This window comes from Stegodyphus dumicola, chromosome 3, assembly GCF_044657685.1.
Source record: "Stegodyphus dumicola isolate Sdum_Otavi_A_Nest chromosome 3, ASM4465768v1".
NCBI classification, from domain to species: Eukaryota; Metazoa; Arthropoda; class Arachnida; order Araneae; family Eresidae; genus Stegodyphus; species Stegodyphus dumicola.
In genome coordinates, this window is record NC_140770.1 from 255,576,038 (window position 1) to 255,593,475 (window position 17,438).

General features: G+C 29.6%; 1 protein-coding gene across 1 annotated transcript in view; it reads right to left on the minus strand.

The window, feature by feature from the left end:
* The window catches only part of mgl (low-density lipoprotein receptor-related protein megalin), a 230,767-nt gene that overhangs the window by 22,435 nt on the left and 190,894 nt on the right, over window positions 1–17,438 (minus strand). The window contains exons 62-71 of the mRNA XM_085814066.1: window positions 17,127–17,252; window positions 15,989–16,243; window positions 13,230–13,369; window positions 9,516–9,674; window positions 9,292–9,370; window positions 8,825–9,076; window positions 6,833–6,964; window positions 6,330–6,452; window positions 2,919–3,047; window positions 1,517–1,670 (exon numbers count right to left, since the gene is read on the minus strand). Coding sequence (XP_085670192.1) covers window positions 1,517–1,670; window positions 2,919–3,047; window positions 6,330–6,452; window positions 6,833–6,964; window positions 8,825–9,076; window positions 9,292–9,370; window positions 9,516–9,674; window positions 13,230–13,369; window positions 15,989–16,243; window positions 17,127–17,252 — 1,549 coding nt within the window. The remainder of the gene's footprint in view (window positions 1–1,516; window positions 1,671–2,918; window positions 3,048–6,329; window positions 6,453–6,832; window positions 6,965–8,824; window positions 9,077–9,291; window positions 9,371–9,515; window positions 9,675–13,229; window positions 13,370–15,988; window positions 16,244–17,126; window positions 17,253–17,438) is intronic.

Here is a 17,438-nt window from a genome sequence, read left to right on the forward strand (position 1 = left end):
TGTGTGCAAGATACAGTCGATCATTCAATTTCTCAATGTGATGAACACCACAGCTTGTGAAATTCACAAACATATTTGTGGAGTGTGCAGACTGAATGTGAAGAGGGATTCCGTGGTTAGAAGGTGGGTGCAGCAATTCAGCGGAGGCCATGAAAATGTTCTTGATAATGAATGAAGTGGGCGCCCATCTCCGACTGATAACGATTTGATTGCAGCAGATAATGTGAAGATTATGGAGAACAGCCATTTCACCAAAACGACACTTTTCCTAGAATTTAATCAGATTTTTAAGTCACTTCTGCACGAGATATAATACCACATACCCATTAACCCATCCAATAGCTAAAGCTGAAGGCTTTGTTAGTTCTTTGAGTCCAAAAAACTGAAATTGTAAATAAAAAGGTGAAGGCTTTGTTAGTCCTCCGAGTCAAAAAAAAAACTGAAATTGTAAAAGTGGTAAGCTTGGTGGATAACTCACAATCTGACAGCAACAAGATTGAAATATCAGGGCAGTGCTCTGGATTTCCTGACACAGTACAATGAAGAGGGTAATGCCTTCTTAAGCCAGATCATGACTGGCAATGAGACCTGGGTGTGTCATGTAGCCCCAGAACCCAAACTGCAGTCTATGGCATGTCATTGCCAACACAGATGAAAGTCAAGCCACTAATAATGTGTTGCAAATTGATGTGTACACTGTTTTGAGATTGGCGCAGCAGTTTGCTGGTGGATTTCACAGCACATGAACAAACAATCAATGTTGCGCATTATTACAAGAAGTTTAGAAAATTGCATTGTGCAATACAGATTAAGCACCATGACAAGCTCTGGGACAGAATTATGCTCATTCATGACAATACATAATCACACACTGCATGTGATTATGCTACAATGCCTTATGGAGTTGCGACAGAAAACGTTTTACCATCAGTTCTACAGTATGGATCTCACACCAAGTAATTTTCATATTTTCAAAATATTTTCAAAAATTTCTGAAATCATTTCTTGCTGGCAACCAGTTCCAGGATGATGACAATGGCACATCTGTTGTTACCCAATAGTTGCAATTATAAGCGGTAATGTTCTTTGATGAGGACATCCAAATACTTGTATCACTACAATCAAAAAATGCCTAAACAATAGTGGTACTTATGTCGAAAAATAGTCCGACCATTGTAGTTCATTATTTAATAAAGGTTAATTCCAAATGACTGCTTCCTTTTTCGAGTTGCTTAATGAAATTTACTTTCTGGATTATCCTCGTAATTTTTCTTACTTACTGGAAAACCAACATTCAGGCACAATAACACTGATGTTACTTTTGTCTAAAAAATTAAATTTTCTTGATTTCAAGCTAAAAAAATTTCCTAAAATTAAAAATGAATATATTGTTTATAACAATAATGTTTACATAAGTTTCTTGAATACACCTTTTTACAGTTTTCTTGAAAACTATGCGATTGTTTAGGGGTTAAAGACAATAAAAGAAACTGAAAAGGAAAATAATACTACATACCCACTAACCCAATCAACAGCTAAAGCTGAAGGCTTTGTCAGTCCTTTGAGTTCCAGATTTTGAGCAAAACCACTTCTCGTGTCTTGATACATGACATCTGGTATAAAAGATCTTTTTATGGTCTTTTCCGAGGTATCAGTCCAGTACATAATATCTAGGAAACATTAATTGATTAGAACCATTGCGGCAAAAATTCCTACTTTTAATAACATAAAATCATTTTAAAAATCCCATAATCATGCAAATGTCTATATTTTGAATGGATAAAATTTTACAGAATTTTTCATTTTTGTTATTAATTACGACTTATGCAACTCGCGAGTTGACCATGCCTGTTCTTTGCTTTTCTTCTTTTATCATCTGCTGGTATTATAATAAGATCATTAATTTTTTCATTTGTCCTTTCACACACATCATTCTCAACAAATTCTTTAATTTCCCCTTCTTCTGTTATCTGAAAAACTTCACTGCCAATTACTTTAGCAATCTGTATGATTTCCTTGGCTTCATTTTCAGTTGATGGAAATCCTTTAAAATTGTTGACAATTTCTGGTAAGAGTTGATGCCAACAAGCATTCATTTTTGATGAATAGGCTTGTTCCATATGAATTTAATCATTTTTATGCAATGTCTTATGTTGAACTGCTTCTAAAATGCAATTAGGCATTGTGCTTTTCTTCATCTGCTTTATTTGCAGAGACTTAAGCATGCCTGATATAATAGGCTTTGAATGTTTTTATGATTCATTGATTAGATTAAGAAAGTGGTATTCAATGAAAAGAATAAAATCTCTACATTTGTATGCAATGCTGTGAGGGCTTCAGCATCGTTCAGCATCATCAAGAATTAGGAGAAATTTAAAGTCTCAGGTTTTGCTCTTCTAAGAAGTAATTGACTGAATTTTCAAACCATTCATTAAAGAGGACTATCAACCGATACTCTGTAGCATATTGCACATGACAGAAATTCTCGTTAAGTTAAATTGAGACAATTAAGCACTCATATATGTAAAATCGCATTCCACAAGTCTTCATTTCGCAAGGGTTTACTATAAACATAATTGAAAAGTTTAATAACATTTTTACTTTTGTATTCAACTTCTCCATAGATCTGTGTGGGATTTTCCTTGCTGAGGACACACACACACACACACACACAAAAAAAAAAAAAAAAAAAAAAAAAAAAAAAAAAAATAATATTACTGAGTAGAACTAAAACATTGAACTATTAAGAATTTCTTCACACCTCTCATCTTGTTCATTGTTTGAGTTTTATTTATCTATGCATTTTTATTTCATTTATTACCACTAGTGTAATAATATTAATTAGCACTTGATATAATTTTACTTATCAGTATCAATTCAGAAAAACCGTATTTCAAAATTTCATTCATTTCACTTACCTTTTGTTACATCATAATCTAAAGCCTGTATTCTGCTTTCACCTGTGATGAAAGAAAACTGGTGATCCATTTTTAACTGGAAAGCACGAATTTCTGATCCAGCTGAGTACATGACAATGGGAGACACACCTAAAACAATTTATACATATAAAATCCATAAAAACAGAAAATTTACACGTGATAATTTTAAGTAATTGTAAGATAATAATTAGTAAAAACTGATACCGGAATAAAAATGCAACATTTACACATAAAATGGACACATCTCTCTTAACACACAGAAAACACTTTACGTATAAGGCAGCAAGTCTGATGTTTGGAATTTGAAGCTCGAAAAATTATTCAAGAAATTACAAAGAGATTTCAGTAGCTTCACTTTCTCTTTATGCCTTCCTTACTTCATCGAAACTTTTGAATAGAAATTACGAACGATAATTAAATTATGATCTTAACAGTGGCAGCTCGTGGCTAAAATTAGTTGAGGTGCTGTTCCAAAAAAAATTTAACCTTTGTTTTAAAATCGTCTAAAAGGAAATAAACATGTATAAAAAGAAAATTTATTTTGAAACTTCATGAAATCTTACAAGAAAAAAATTAAACATTAATTACTTTAACCAAAATTGTTACAGTTCAATCTTTGTCTATTCACTTAAAAATGAAATCAATTCTTCTTGTTTTAATTTGCACGAAAAGATCAATAATTTTCTCCTTGATCTCTGGATGACAACTGAGGAAATTTTTCTTTATTGAAATCAATGCAAGCGCATTTAGTCTTTCTGAATTCCTAGTGCTTCTTAGAAAAGTTGTCATTCTTTTAAATGTTGAAAAGCAGTGTTCTGCCTCTGATGTAGTCATGGGAACACTCAAGAGAATTTTTCTCTGTTTAGTAATTTCACTAAGAATATCATCTAGATTATTTTCGAAGATAAATTTCAGTAGCTCAATTAATTTGCAGTATTCATGGATATCAAACCTACAATAGAATACTTTTAGTTCATTTTCAAGCTTTTCTTTGTCAATCATTAAATATGCTTCAGTGGTCAGTACTATTTCTTCTGTAGAATGTTCATTCCTAAAACTAGCGAAGCATTTCTTGTTTAACAATTTAGCAGCTGCTAAGTGTTTAGTGGAAGAATATCTGTGCATTATATCAATACATAGTATAAAGTCACATATTTCCTTAGCTTCTGCCATCAGTGTCTTTGAAAAATTCTTACAGTACTTTGAGTTTCTTAATTCTAAAATAGCAGTTTTGAAATTTGTTATATATTTGTTAACTTTAAACAACAAACTAATTTCTCTGGATAGCATTTAGTTGTATAATATTTCAGCATGAGGCATCTCATAAAAAAGCTCTAACCAAAACTTGAAATTATCATGATATAGTTTTTTTTTTTTAAATTCCTGTTGCTTTTGCAATTGTTTGATCTGCATTTGATGTTGATTGAATTTCAGTAAGGCAATTTTTTAAAGGTTGTAAATTTTCATTAACTCTGTTTATGGTCCGAATGATAAAGTTCCACCTTTGGAGGAATACCACAAGCGCGGAGTAAAAAGAAATCACGTTTCCAACAACATGCCAGAATTTTGGCACTGCAAGAGCGACAGTGCTCTTCTTGCTACCCGGCTCACGTGCACAGAACAGCCAAACACCATATCGCTGGAACTGTGAAGCGCGCGGTTCCAAACAAAGAATTTCATACCTTTTTCACAAAGTAGGAGATGGCAACTGACATTAAGCTTAAGGATTATGTATTGCAAAAGTATAAAGAAAGAATTAAAGACTAAAGGGCACATTATATTAAATATTAAAAATAATAATAAGTGGAAATAGGGGGTGCTGCAGTTCCACAGTGTTTATTACGAGCCACCACTCGATCTTAATGACATAAATAAGAAAGAGTTCCTTACTGAGAGATATATTTTAGAGTTTTATTTCTGTTACAACTTGGGAAGACGAAACTGACAGGTGGAAAGACACTTGCTTTGAACTTTTACAGTTTTTTAAAAGACTCTCAAATTCTACTTTGAATATGTCTCTATTAGAATATTGGTTAAGCATCGTTTGCAGTGACAGGAGTTTTTCTAGATAAAAATCAGTTATGAAGCAACAACACCACAAAATGAGTACCTTGTACTTAACATTGCACAGTCAAGAGAACAGCAACGGGGATAATGAAACATACTTTGAGAATGTCACCAATGATTTTGCCAACAGAAAAGCAAGCAAAATAGCACTTTAAACTGGCGAAATTAAAACTTTTGATTTCAAAAACTAATGAAGACCTTTTATTTATTTATTTTTTTTATTTGCCCTTTTGACATTTAATAAATTTTACTTTTGGATGTGCACTGAGGTAGCAAACAGACCGAGATTTATAATTTTATTTTTGCATGTGCATTGAGAGGAGCACTGTGAGGTAAAAGTTTAACCTTTTACTTTAGAAACTCCACTACTACTTTAGAAATTAGATAAAAAATCAGTTGAAAGGAAATATAGAAATCAGTAACTTAATTTTTGATATTAAAAAACTTTGAAATAAAGCATTAACCTCCTTAATGTTTTATGTTAGTTTAAGATATATAAAAAAAGCAAAATCAATACATTAATGGCTTTATAAAGGTTAACTATTTTATTCTTCTTTTGCAGATAACTTATGTCTTGATAATTAATGGGTTTAATGAGCAAGAGTTATTAAATCCATTAATTATCAAGAGATAAGTATCAAGAGTATCATTCCTATTAGAGATAATTTTTTATTATTATCTTCCTCATCTTATAAATTGGTTATTGATACAATCAATGAATTGATATAATCCATCAGAGCTTACATGTTCTTCATCACTAGACATATATAAGTCCACATAAGTTACTCACACCAATTAAAAAAAAAATTCTTAAACATATGCATAAGCATCACAGTCCTATTGCAAAACATTACATTAGGTGACAATCACATTTGGTTTTACATATAAAACAAAAAGAGGTAACATATCTATCATGGAATATTAAAGCTTTATTGAGCAAATTAGATATGGTTATGAAAATTTTACATGGTATATTTCTGAATTTTCAACAGTACACATCAAAATCAGTGGTTTCAATAATATCACAAAAACTTCAAAGCAGATATGACATACAAATAAAAATTTTAATTTGAAAGAAAATTCTGAAACAGCTGAGCAATGATTCTAGTACATTCCAAACTTAAAATACTTTCCACTACAGAAAACATATCAAAGAATTAAAATCTTTTTTTATTAATTTTTGAAAAAATAAATTTATGGACTTTTTTTATTTCAACCTTTTAGCTTTACAGAACAATTGAAATTTATTATAAATATCAGATTCATTTTATATTAATTATAAATATCAGATTCCTTTATATTAAAAAGACCTGCCAAACTCACCATTTGCAGCACAACGTCTTCCATAGTTCTGATAACCATTATGGCAGCTGCACTGATATGTGCCTTCCAAGTTGATGCATATTTGAGAACAGTTGTGACCGAAACTTGCACATTCATCAATATCTAAAAAACAGGACAATTATGAAACTCATTCTGAAATGTCATATACAGATACAAACACAATTAATTTTAAAATTATATTATAATTTAGATCCATAATTATTGATATGAATAATTCTTAAAGATAATTAGAATTCAAAAGAAAGTTTCCAAATTCCTTATTTTAAATATTAATTTGAATTAATTTAATTTTTGGCAAAGAAAGTTTTGTAGTTAAAAAACTGACATTACAGTTAAAAAACTGACATTACAGTTAAAAAATATGTCCCATTCTAAATTATGTACTCTTAATAAATCATGTTACCAACAACTATTAATTATCAATATTGATACATAACTATCTATGCATACTATCTAAATAAAATATAGAAAACTATTCATACCAATGCAAAGCTTAGGGTTTTCATGATCAACTTTATACCCAACTGGACATGTACAAATGTATCCACTACCACTACTCAGAGCAGTACAATTGTGTTCACACCCACCACGTTTACTATCACATGTACCAACATCTACAAAGGAAAAAGTATATTAATATATGACTTCATAATTACCTACAAATATCAATGAATAAGAAGTTAAAATTAGAATGATTTTACAATTAGTTTGCTAATTTCTATTTAAAATATTACTGGAAAAATGAATTATTAAAAACCAAAGGACACACAGATTTTGTAAAATTTTTCAAACGCCAAAGAAGAACGGTTTTTAAACTACAAATAAATAAATGAAAGAAAATAGAAATCTTATGCAATATCTTTAAAATTTTCAATGATTTTCCTTTTGATTAAAAATAAAAAATTAGCATAACTTAAACATACAGATTTTCTTTACAACTGTTAGTTTACTGTCAATTTTAATATGGGGTGCAAAAATAAAAATTTGACATATTTTACTTTTTTATTTTTATAAAGGTAAGAAACTGGCTAAAACTCAAAAAAAGTTATGTCTATCACAAAAAATATAAGTCTATGTTATTGATTGCTTAAGAGAATGTATATGTTATAACTGGTTTAAAAAACTGCATTTTTAGAGATTTTTCACTTGAGGATGACCAACATTCTAGCTGATTTTCTGAATATGTTGATGACAAAATTAAAGTCATACTTAAATTGAATGGTCATACAACTGTGCCAGAGATTGCAAAAAGGTTAAATGTATCCCAAACAACAACTTAAAGTTATATAAGAAGTCTTGAACTCATTAAGAAGCTTGATATTTAGGTTCCACATGAACTGAAAGAAATTCACTTAACTCGACGAATCAATATTCGCTATATGCATTTCAAACATAATGCAATTGACCCTTTTCTTAAATGAGTTATCCCTGGTGATGAAAAGTGGATCATCTATAATAACATTTATTGAGAAGGATTACGATCCAAGCATGATGAATGAGCACAAATCATATTGAAAGCTAAACTCCGTCAGAAATAGATCATGTTAGCCAATTGGGGAGAATTACAAAGGTGTTGTCTATTTTGAGTTGCTTCTAAGCAATCAAGTGGTTAACTCAGATGTTTACTGCCAAAAACTTACAAAATTGGAGGAAGCAATTAAAGAGAAAAGACCAAAATTGGCAAATCGTAAAGGAATCAAATTCCACCATGACAATGCAAGGCCTAACACATCTTTAGAAACACATATGATAGTATTGGAGCTTGGTTTGGGAAGTGATGCCACAACCCGCATACGGACACAACAGTGGATCACTGTTGGATTATCCTTTACTTCAAAGTTTACAAAACTTCTTAAATGGTAAAAATTTCATTAAGAATGATGACCTCAAATCACACTTGTTCTTGATAAAGGCCAGAAGTTCTACAAAAGTGGAATTATGAAGTTACCAGAATGATGGCAAAAGACCATTGAACAAAATGGAAGATATTTGACTAATTTCTCTGTTTATGCAGGGAAAAAATGAGTGTTATTTCATACCTAATAAAACAGTGCCAAAAATATAGCAGTATAAACTCAAATAACATACATATCAATAGCTTATTTTAATAGAAATATGCTACGTGTATACATAGGTTTTAAACACAAAATTTACGTTTTTGCAGCCAAAATTTATTGAAGGGTTCTCAAATACAGCAATGAAAAGCCAAAGATATAAACCCTTAATAGAGAAGCAATTTATTATTCATTCGAACTGAATGCTCTAATTTCATCTACTGTATTATAAAATCATTTGAAAAAGACTAAAATGTGGATTTAAAAAAAAAAAAAAAAAAAAAAAAAAAAAAAAAAAAAAACAATTATTTTTCAGTAGAAAATTCTTACACAGTTAAAAAAAAAAAAAGAAAAAAAAATAAAGAACAGTATTTTACTCAATAACTTCTATATATAATACACTGTTTCAATTTTACTTACGACAGCCTCTTTCATCAGATTCATCTCCACAATCATCATTCAAATTACAAACTTCAGTGACAGGAATACATTTATGATTGGCACATCTAAATTCACTTCTAGTACATGGCAATGGAGTTTTTTGACACATTGTGTGATTATTTTCATCTGAACCATCTCCACAGTCATCTTGTCCATTGCAGACATGCCATACTGGGATGCATCGATGATTATCACACTGGAATTTGTGACCTATGTTACAGGAAAATGCACCTGGAATGAATAAAAATGGCTCGTTTAAAACAGTATAAAAAATTTAAATAATAAAATCATAAATGAAAAAATAGAATGATTTAATATTGGCAATCAGGCAAGCAATTCTAAACACTAATAAAAATTATAAGTACATTCAGTTTAAGACTTAAGCTTTAATTAAAAATGAATATTTCATTAAAAATAACTAAATAACATTTAAAAATGAAACCTACGGCATAATTCAGGTTTTTCATCAGAGAGATCTCCACAATCATTATCCCCATCGCATAAGAAATCTCGACGAATACACACCTAACAAATCAGATAAAATACATACATTTAATTAAAATATTAAATTTATACTAAATAATATAATTTTATAATATAATTATTATTTTATTTTTATATATATCATATAATTTTACAATAAATCACTTATTGCAAGAAATAAACATACAGTGTTATTGCATTGAAACATGTTTTCTTGACAATACATTCCATTGGGATACCTAGGTGGACAGTCTTGTTCATCAGACACATCATTACAGTCTTTATTTCCATCACATTTTAATCTGTTAGCAATACAATGGCCACTTTTGCATTTAAATTGATCAGCCTAAAAATAAATAAAAATAAATAAAGAAAAAATAAAAAAATAAACAGATCATGAAAAAAGTAAATGCACATAAAATTTTTAATTTCATTCCTCTAATAAAATAATAAAAAAGTAAATTGAAAATAATATGAAATAAATATTAAAATTTCACAACTCCACATAAGAATTTTAAAACACTGGCATAATTTTATACAGTATAAAAATATAATTACAAAAGGGCATATAAGGCTTTTTGCAACTTCTAACAAGATCTGAATAAATTTATTAAAGATCATGAGTTCATTTCCTTACACATTTAAATATACCTTTAACAATCAGTATCTAGATTTATATTCCATAGTGTAACAGAAAAATTAATAAAGCTCATTTCAAATGTAAATCCTTGCACTGTGTATAATTATGGGAAAATTTCCACTGCTTTTAATATCACTTGATGTTTTGCAGCACCTTCTGATTTTCTGCACCCCTGGTTTGAACATCCAGAATTGCTGCATTTTTTGCAGTACACATGCTGTAATACCCAGCCTGTACATGTTTTGAATGCACTAACATTTACACACTTTATATTTAACTACCATTACAGTATCCACTGGTTATGAAAACTGGTTATTTCTGGTGATTCTAAAGTAACCGATAAAAAGAATACATTTAAAAAAATAAGTTTCTTGCTAAAGAAATTTGAAAAAATATAGTTTCTAAAAAAGCTGAAACTTGAAAGAGAAAACAATGAACACTATACGAGGACTGATTTTTAGATTAGAAAAAACTGAAATGAAAACATCAAAATAAATTACACTATAAATTAGATTGCAAACTTGTTTACTGTTGTGAATAAAAACTAATAGAAGCACCTTAATATTCACTAAATATAACATACTGAAGTCCACAGAGTTAACTGATGAAGTATAGTAAAGAGAAGGTATGAAGTGACATTTAATCAACTTTAAAAATAGTGCTTATGTTGTAAGAATATGACGAGAACAGTAAGTTATAAAATTGTATCTGACTGCTGCTCTATTGGTCCTATTTGAAGAAGAGTTCATTGGCATATATTCTGCTCAGGTTCAAATACATCTTTCTTGCAAAAAAATTCATTCAACTGATAAAAGATAAATGAGTTTTAAAGTTAAAATGAGTTTAACTTTAATCAATTGATTACAATAAAAGATGCACAGCTATTTTCTTTAGGAGAGGAAGCTTTAGTATAGAATTCATTAAGGAACTATCTTGTATTTACATTTTGAAAGAATTTGAAAGCTGTATGCAGTCAAAACATTTAACATGAAACATATCAGGACTAATTGCCGTATTATCCATGCAGACACTTGCGGGCATGAATTTTAGAGAAACAACCATAACAGGGTTCATAGCCACATTTTAGTTAAAAAAATAAGCACATATAAGCACTTTTCAAGCACATTTTAAGGAAAAAAATAAGCACCTGTCTAATTACATTATACACAACTGCATAACCTTAAAAATTAGACTTGTAATTTAAAATATGAGAACAGTATTTATTAAGAGAGAATAAGCATTACCTCAACCATGGAAAATAATTCCTTTTGTTTAAGAAAAAATTTAAATAACAGTTCAATTTAAAAAACTAGTTTACAATGAGAGAAAAAAAAACTATGCAGAACTAAACTATATTACAAGATTTAATGATGAAATTTCAGTTCAAAATAGAGAAAATAAATAATAATAAGGAATAGTTATTGTATTCGCTTGGAACCTAATAATAAATACAATTTATTTTTCCACTCATACTGATATTTAAATAATTTAAATCTAAATTCTGAACATTTTCTAAATTTTAATTGTATATCAGTTTTCCTTTAAAAGATATTGCAAGCAAAGAAAGTAATTTAAGTAAAAAAGAGGAACATTTCTGAAATCAGAAGACAGAAATTTGCTTCATGCAGTAAATTAACAGTAAAAGCTTAACTAACCCGCATACTTGGAAATTGGTGAATATTCGGACAGTCGAGCGTAACTTGAAAAAGAGGAGCGGAAGAGAGGGGGTAGATTGTAGCCGCTCTTTAGATTTTTCCACTAAATAAATGCTTTTGACATTTTGATATATGCATCATATAAAAATTAAAAAATGGAACTGAAAAATATTCTGTTTAGCAAGCACAGTAAAAAGTGTTCATAAACAAATCTTGGACAGAACATCAAAATTAATTATCTCTGCAAAATATTGCAAATGTTACTGCGCAATACGTGCGCCGTAATTCTTCCCTACGTGATATTACGCAATCAGAATCAACAGCTGCTGGTATTGGGAGAATAAAGAACTAAATAACTGGGGTGTTTTTCATTCTAATTTTCAACAGACGGCGTTAAATTTCCGGAATAGAATCATTCTTCGCTTGGGTTGGTAGACCGCAGAACTTTTAGTCCTATTCAATACAGATTGGAAAGTGACAAAAAAAAAAAAAAAAAAAAAAAAAAAAAAAAAAAAAAAAAAAAAAGGTCCGTTGCTTGTTTTGCAGCGAACTGTAACAGTTTCAATATTCGAGATTTTGCGGAGAAAGGGGAGAACCTCCCAATCTTCATACTGTATAATGTATTGGCCAAAAAAATTAAATTACTTTGACTATTCGATTACTTTCCCTTTATTTAAGCAATTCGGAATATCATTCATTAGAAAGCTAATCTGTGTTAAAACACAACCATTTTTGGAAGTTTACTACACTTCAGCAGTTACTGCAACTATGTTATTATAAACATTCATACATATGCTCATAATATAAGCATAATGATCATAATAAACACGAATATGAACTGACCAAGCAAAACGAGAATGCAAATTATTAAGATCTTGATAGAAATTCAAACGTAAAATGAAAAAAAAACTTCTTAGAAAAAACTGAGAGAAATCTCAGCTATATTGAGAAGATATGCTTTGATTTTACATGACATTTTTAGGTGTTACATTAAACTGCAAAGTAATGAATCTGCTATTTCTTATCAATTTCAAACAGAAGCATGTGCTATATATAGAGATTGCAAGATGATAGAAATACTATGATGGGCAGTATTTTTTAAATATGTGTAACAACAAACATTCTTCATACATACCTCTGCCTAAAAATTTTATAAAGATTAAGTATGTCCGTCCTACCTCTTTTTCTACCTCTTTCTCTCACACTCTCTCTCTCTCTCTTTTTTTTTTTTTTTTTTTTTTTGCAAAGGGGTTTTAGTTTTGATAACTGCTTTCTTGAAGCCTATAATTTATATTTTGAATGAAATTATCTATCTGTTAAAAAGCAAGCCTGTTAAGGTTTAAGCAGTCCCTATACTAATAATGAAGAAGAAAAAAAAATTAGAAGGAATGCATATTAATACATTATCACTTGAATTAAAGTAGAAATAGAGTTTTAGATTGCTTGGTTTTGATTTGAAAGAATTTTGAGGGAATGAACCATTGCAAATGGCAAAATATTTCACATATTAAATAATAATAAAATGCTAAAAAAGTCAAGATGTTTTTCAAATTGAAAATATATATCAAAATTATATATAATATGAACAAAAACTATGTTATCTTACCGGACATTCATAACTCAAGCAGCCTTGCTCATCTGATCCATCATCACAATCATCATCATGATCACAACGCCATCTCATTGGTATGCACTTTTTATTGCTGCACTGAAATTCACTTTCAGTGCATTCTCGATATAATTCAGCTGTTAAGAAAGTACAGCAGATTGATCAACAGGCAAATAATAAGAATGCATAAGAAATATTACTTTGGAGAAAGTATTTTTAATAATTTGTGTTAATCTTTTAAGGTTCTAACATGCAAATTAGAAAATCCCCAGAAAAATTCCTTCAAAAAAGTAACTCTAAATTCTAGACTACACACTTTCCTCAAATATCCCGTGTTAAATAATTAAAAAACAGATTCCAATTTTGTTTGAGAATTTTACTAAACTTCTGATGCATGAATTAGGTAATAGAGCTAATAATCACTTTGCATTCACACTTCTATTATGGAGAAATATTTTTCTATAAATGGTAAGACTACTTTTTATACTCCATTATAAAGTACAGGGGAAATTTAATTTTGACTTAAAACTAATTTAGATACAAAATAGATTTAATACAGTCAAAAGTCGTTAATTCGGACACCCATAATTCGAAATGATCTATAATCCGGACCTCAAAACTAAAAACTTTCTGCACATGCGCCGCGTTGACACATGCGCATAGGCGTTTACGCGTGCGCGTTTTATGTATAATGGACGTATAAGCTAAAATTATCTATTTCAGTTAATGTTGATGATTGCGTTGTTCCTTAATTTTCGAATTGGTTCCGGCTTATTATTTTTTGCAGACTGTAAGAGCAATTTTATAAAAGTAAGCTTAAACTTTCGATTATATCAAATAGAATTTCCGATATATATTTGTTAATATGTAAAGGATCTAAAGCGAAAGTATGTTTTGAAATCCGAAATCTGTTTATCAATTTCACGCTGCTTGGCGGGGGGAACGCCGCAGCGAGCGCGTCATGAATTGGAAGTTGATCTGTCAGCACTATCCTTATCTTCAGGGCAGATGTTTTTATTTTATTTGGCTTATAATTCCTTACCAAATTAGTATTTCATCTCGATGCACTCCGTCTTTGATATGATTTAAAATAAGTTCCTCGTCATTATAATTCGCTTCCGATAGCAAAGAAAGTAACAGAGGTTAGTGAAAATGAAAAAATTTCGATTCACAAATTAGTCGGTGTTCTCGACACAGCAATTATAGGACTTGACCAGCGGTACTTTGTAACTGAACAAGAAATTATGTCTGTTTAATAGAATTAAAGAGAAAGTATCACATGAAACGAAGCAAAACTTAAACAACTTACATTGAAAGAAATGTTTAATAAAGTAAACAAATAAATATTAAGCTTTTTCTTTTTGAAAATTTTGATACCCTTTAGATCATAATTGTTCCTTATTTCATATATTACGGTTTCATATTTTTAATTTTAGAATTTCTGCATGCCATCTTACGAGATTTATACTGATGATCTATAATCCGGAAAAATCGATAATCCGGAAAAATCGATAATCCGGAATCGCTGAAGTCCTGACGAGTCCGGATTAGCGACTTTTGACTGTATTTGCAAAACAAGTGCCAAAAAGTTCTTTGCTTTAATATTTTTTCATTAATAATTTAAGTTTTAAAAATTATTTTTAACAGCATAAAAATTGATTTTTTTATATTTTGATAAAGACATCTGCAATGCTGCTTTTGCATAATGGCATAATGCATATTAATTTTCAGATGACACGCTTTAGATTCTAGGAACGGGATGTAGCCAAATTAAAGAACTATAGCTTAATTAAAGTTCATAGTTTTTTTTTTTACATTTTATATCTTACATACCCCCCCCTTCAAAGAGAAAAAGGCTTAATGATAGAAAAGCCGTTTTAGAAAGAAGCATTAAAGTGTTATCAAAACCAGAGAAACATAAGTTTAGAGGGGAAAGGCAGGAAAACATACAATTTTTACAATTTTGAAGGTAACATTTTTGATCAATGAATGCAAATTTTGAGTTCTAATGAAATTTTGAGTCCAATTTTTAAAGTTTGCATGTTCATTTTTTCTTAAAATATCATAAACACTGACTGACAGTTTTCAAGAAGCAATTGTAAAAGTTCAATGTAAAGTTGTAAAGTTCTTGGCATCTTTCCATCTTGGCATCAATGGTAAAGTTCTTGGCATCTTTTCTTGAAATATTATTAATGTAATTTTTACAGTACTTTGGTTAAAAAAAAACTATTGTATTCGGTATAAAACCAAAATATTTCTTTTACGTCTTCATAAAACTGTATTAAAATAAATTATTTACTCATTATAAAATAATCCACATTGTCTTACCATAGAGCAATGTAAAATAGACATTAGACATTAATAAATATAAAAAAGTAGGAATTTTACATGCAGTAGCACACAAAAGACTTTTTGTTCCTTTGTTTAAATGTTAAGCTGCCAATTGGATAAAAAGTACATACGCTGTTTCCCTTACATAATAGCATACTGAATACTAATTTTCAGAAGAAGCACTTTACATTAAAGGAAGGGGACATAGCCAAATTAAAATAAGGAATTAAAAGGTCTACTGCTATATAAAATTTAGTAGTTTTCTTTCATATTTTATATCTTATACACACAAACACACACATTTGTATATTCAAATGCTTGGTAAATTTTCAGTATATAATAATACCTATAATGGTTATGCTGAGAATTTTAATACTCAGAAAATGCTTTTAATTTTCTAAGATGGCAACAACTTAAATACTTACTACATATACTTGGATCTTCATCAGAATTATCACCACAATCATCTTCAAAATCACATCTCCATCTTAGAGGAATGCATCTTTTATTTTTACATTCAAAATCTCCAGCTTGATGACACTGGGGACAGAATACCGGATCAGTTTCGTCAGAATTATCACGGCAATCATCTTTGCCATCACAGAAAAGCCAACTGGGGATGCATCGGTAGTTACCATGTGTGGGACATTTTCTCCAACCAGTGGTACAGTTGCGATTGCCTGCAATTAAAGAAAATAAAGTGGATTCAAAATAAACATCTCTCTTCACAGAAGTTTAGAAAAGGCTGAAAGGACATGCACAAGGAAGCATTTTTTCATAAGTTAAAATATAAATTTCACATTTCCATTTTTCACAAACAGCAGATCTCTATATTCAGCAATTATTTCACTTTAGCTGCTATTTTTAGTCCCAAACTGATATTTCACAAGAATAATAATGCATAAAAAACATTGGGCTCAAGTTTCTAAAAATTCCCCTTCTGATATTTTTCATTAATAACAGTTTATGAGTTCATTTATAAGAATATCTACAATAAGAGGACAAAATAATAAGTTGCTGACAAGAAAACATATGAAATATCACTTTAAAAACAGTATTCCTTACTTAAAAATCCCACGATAAATGATGAAAGTAATTTTTTAAGGACACAAGTGATGGTATTAAAATCTGCTACAAACTGCACAGTAATAAGGAATTTGGATTTGTGTACATTATGTACATAAACATTTAATTTGATGTTTTATTTAATGAAGTTTGCAATACATTTAAAAAAAAGGGGGGACACATAACAGAAAGGAAAGAAAAAGTAATTGAACTGAATTAATTTAAGCTTAAAATTTTACAGATGTCTTTTATAAAGCAATCATATGCATCTTCAACATCATGACCTTTAAAGCAAACTGAATACTGAACTGGATCTGTGTTCATAGCAAAATAAATCTTATCTGTATATATTAAAAATTAGAAAGTGTGATATAAAACTGAAGACAGGTAGTAAGTACTTTACCCAACAGAAAATTTAAAATAGTACAAGCACATAGAATTACATATTTTTACAATAATTAAATTACAAAATAATTAATGAAATCTAGTGCTACTTACGACACCTATGTGATGGCTCATCAGAATTATCACCGCAGTCATCATCAAAATCACAGTACCATAGTTTGGGAATACACTTTCCATTATTGCACTTAAATTGAGTTTCAGGATCACATTCTTTTTTGTCTGTTAAGAAAAATAAAAATTCATGAGGCAGTATTAAAAATAACATAAATCTCAACCGAAAAAATAATTTGCATTTTGAAATTTTAGGTAACATTTCTTTAACGATGGAAAGAATGGGAATTTAATATATGCATCATCATCATCATTATTAACAGTGCATCAGCAAAACAGAGCATGATGTCATTA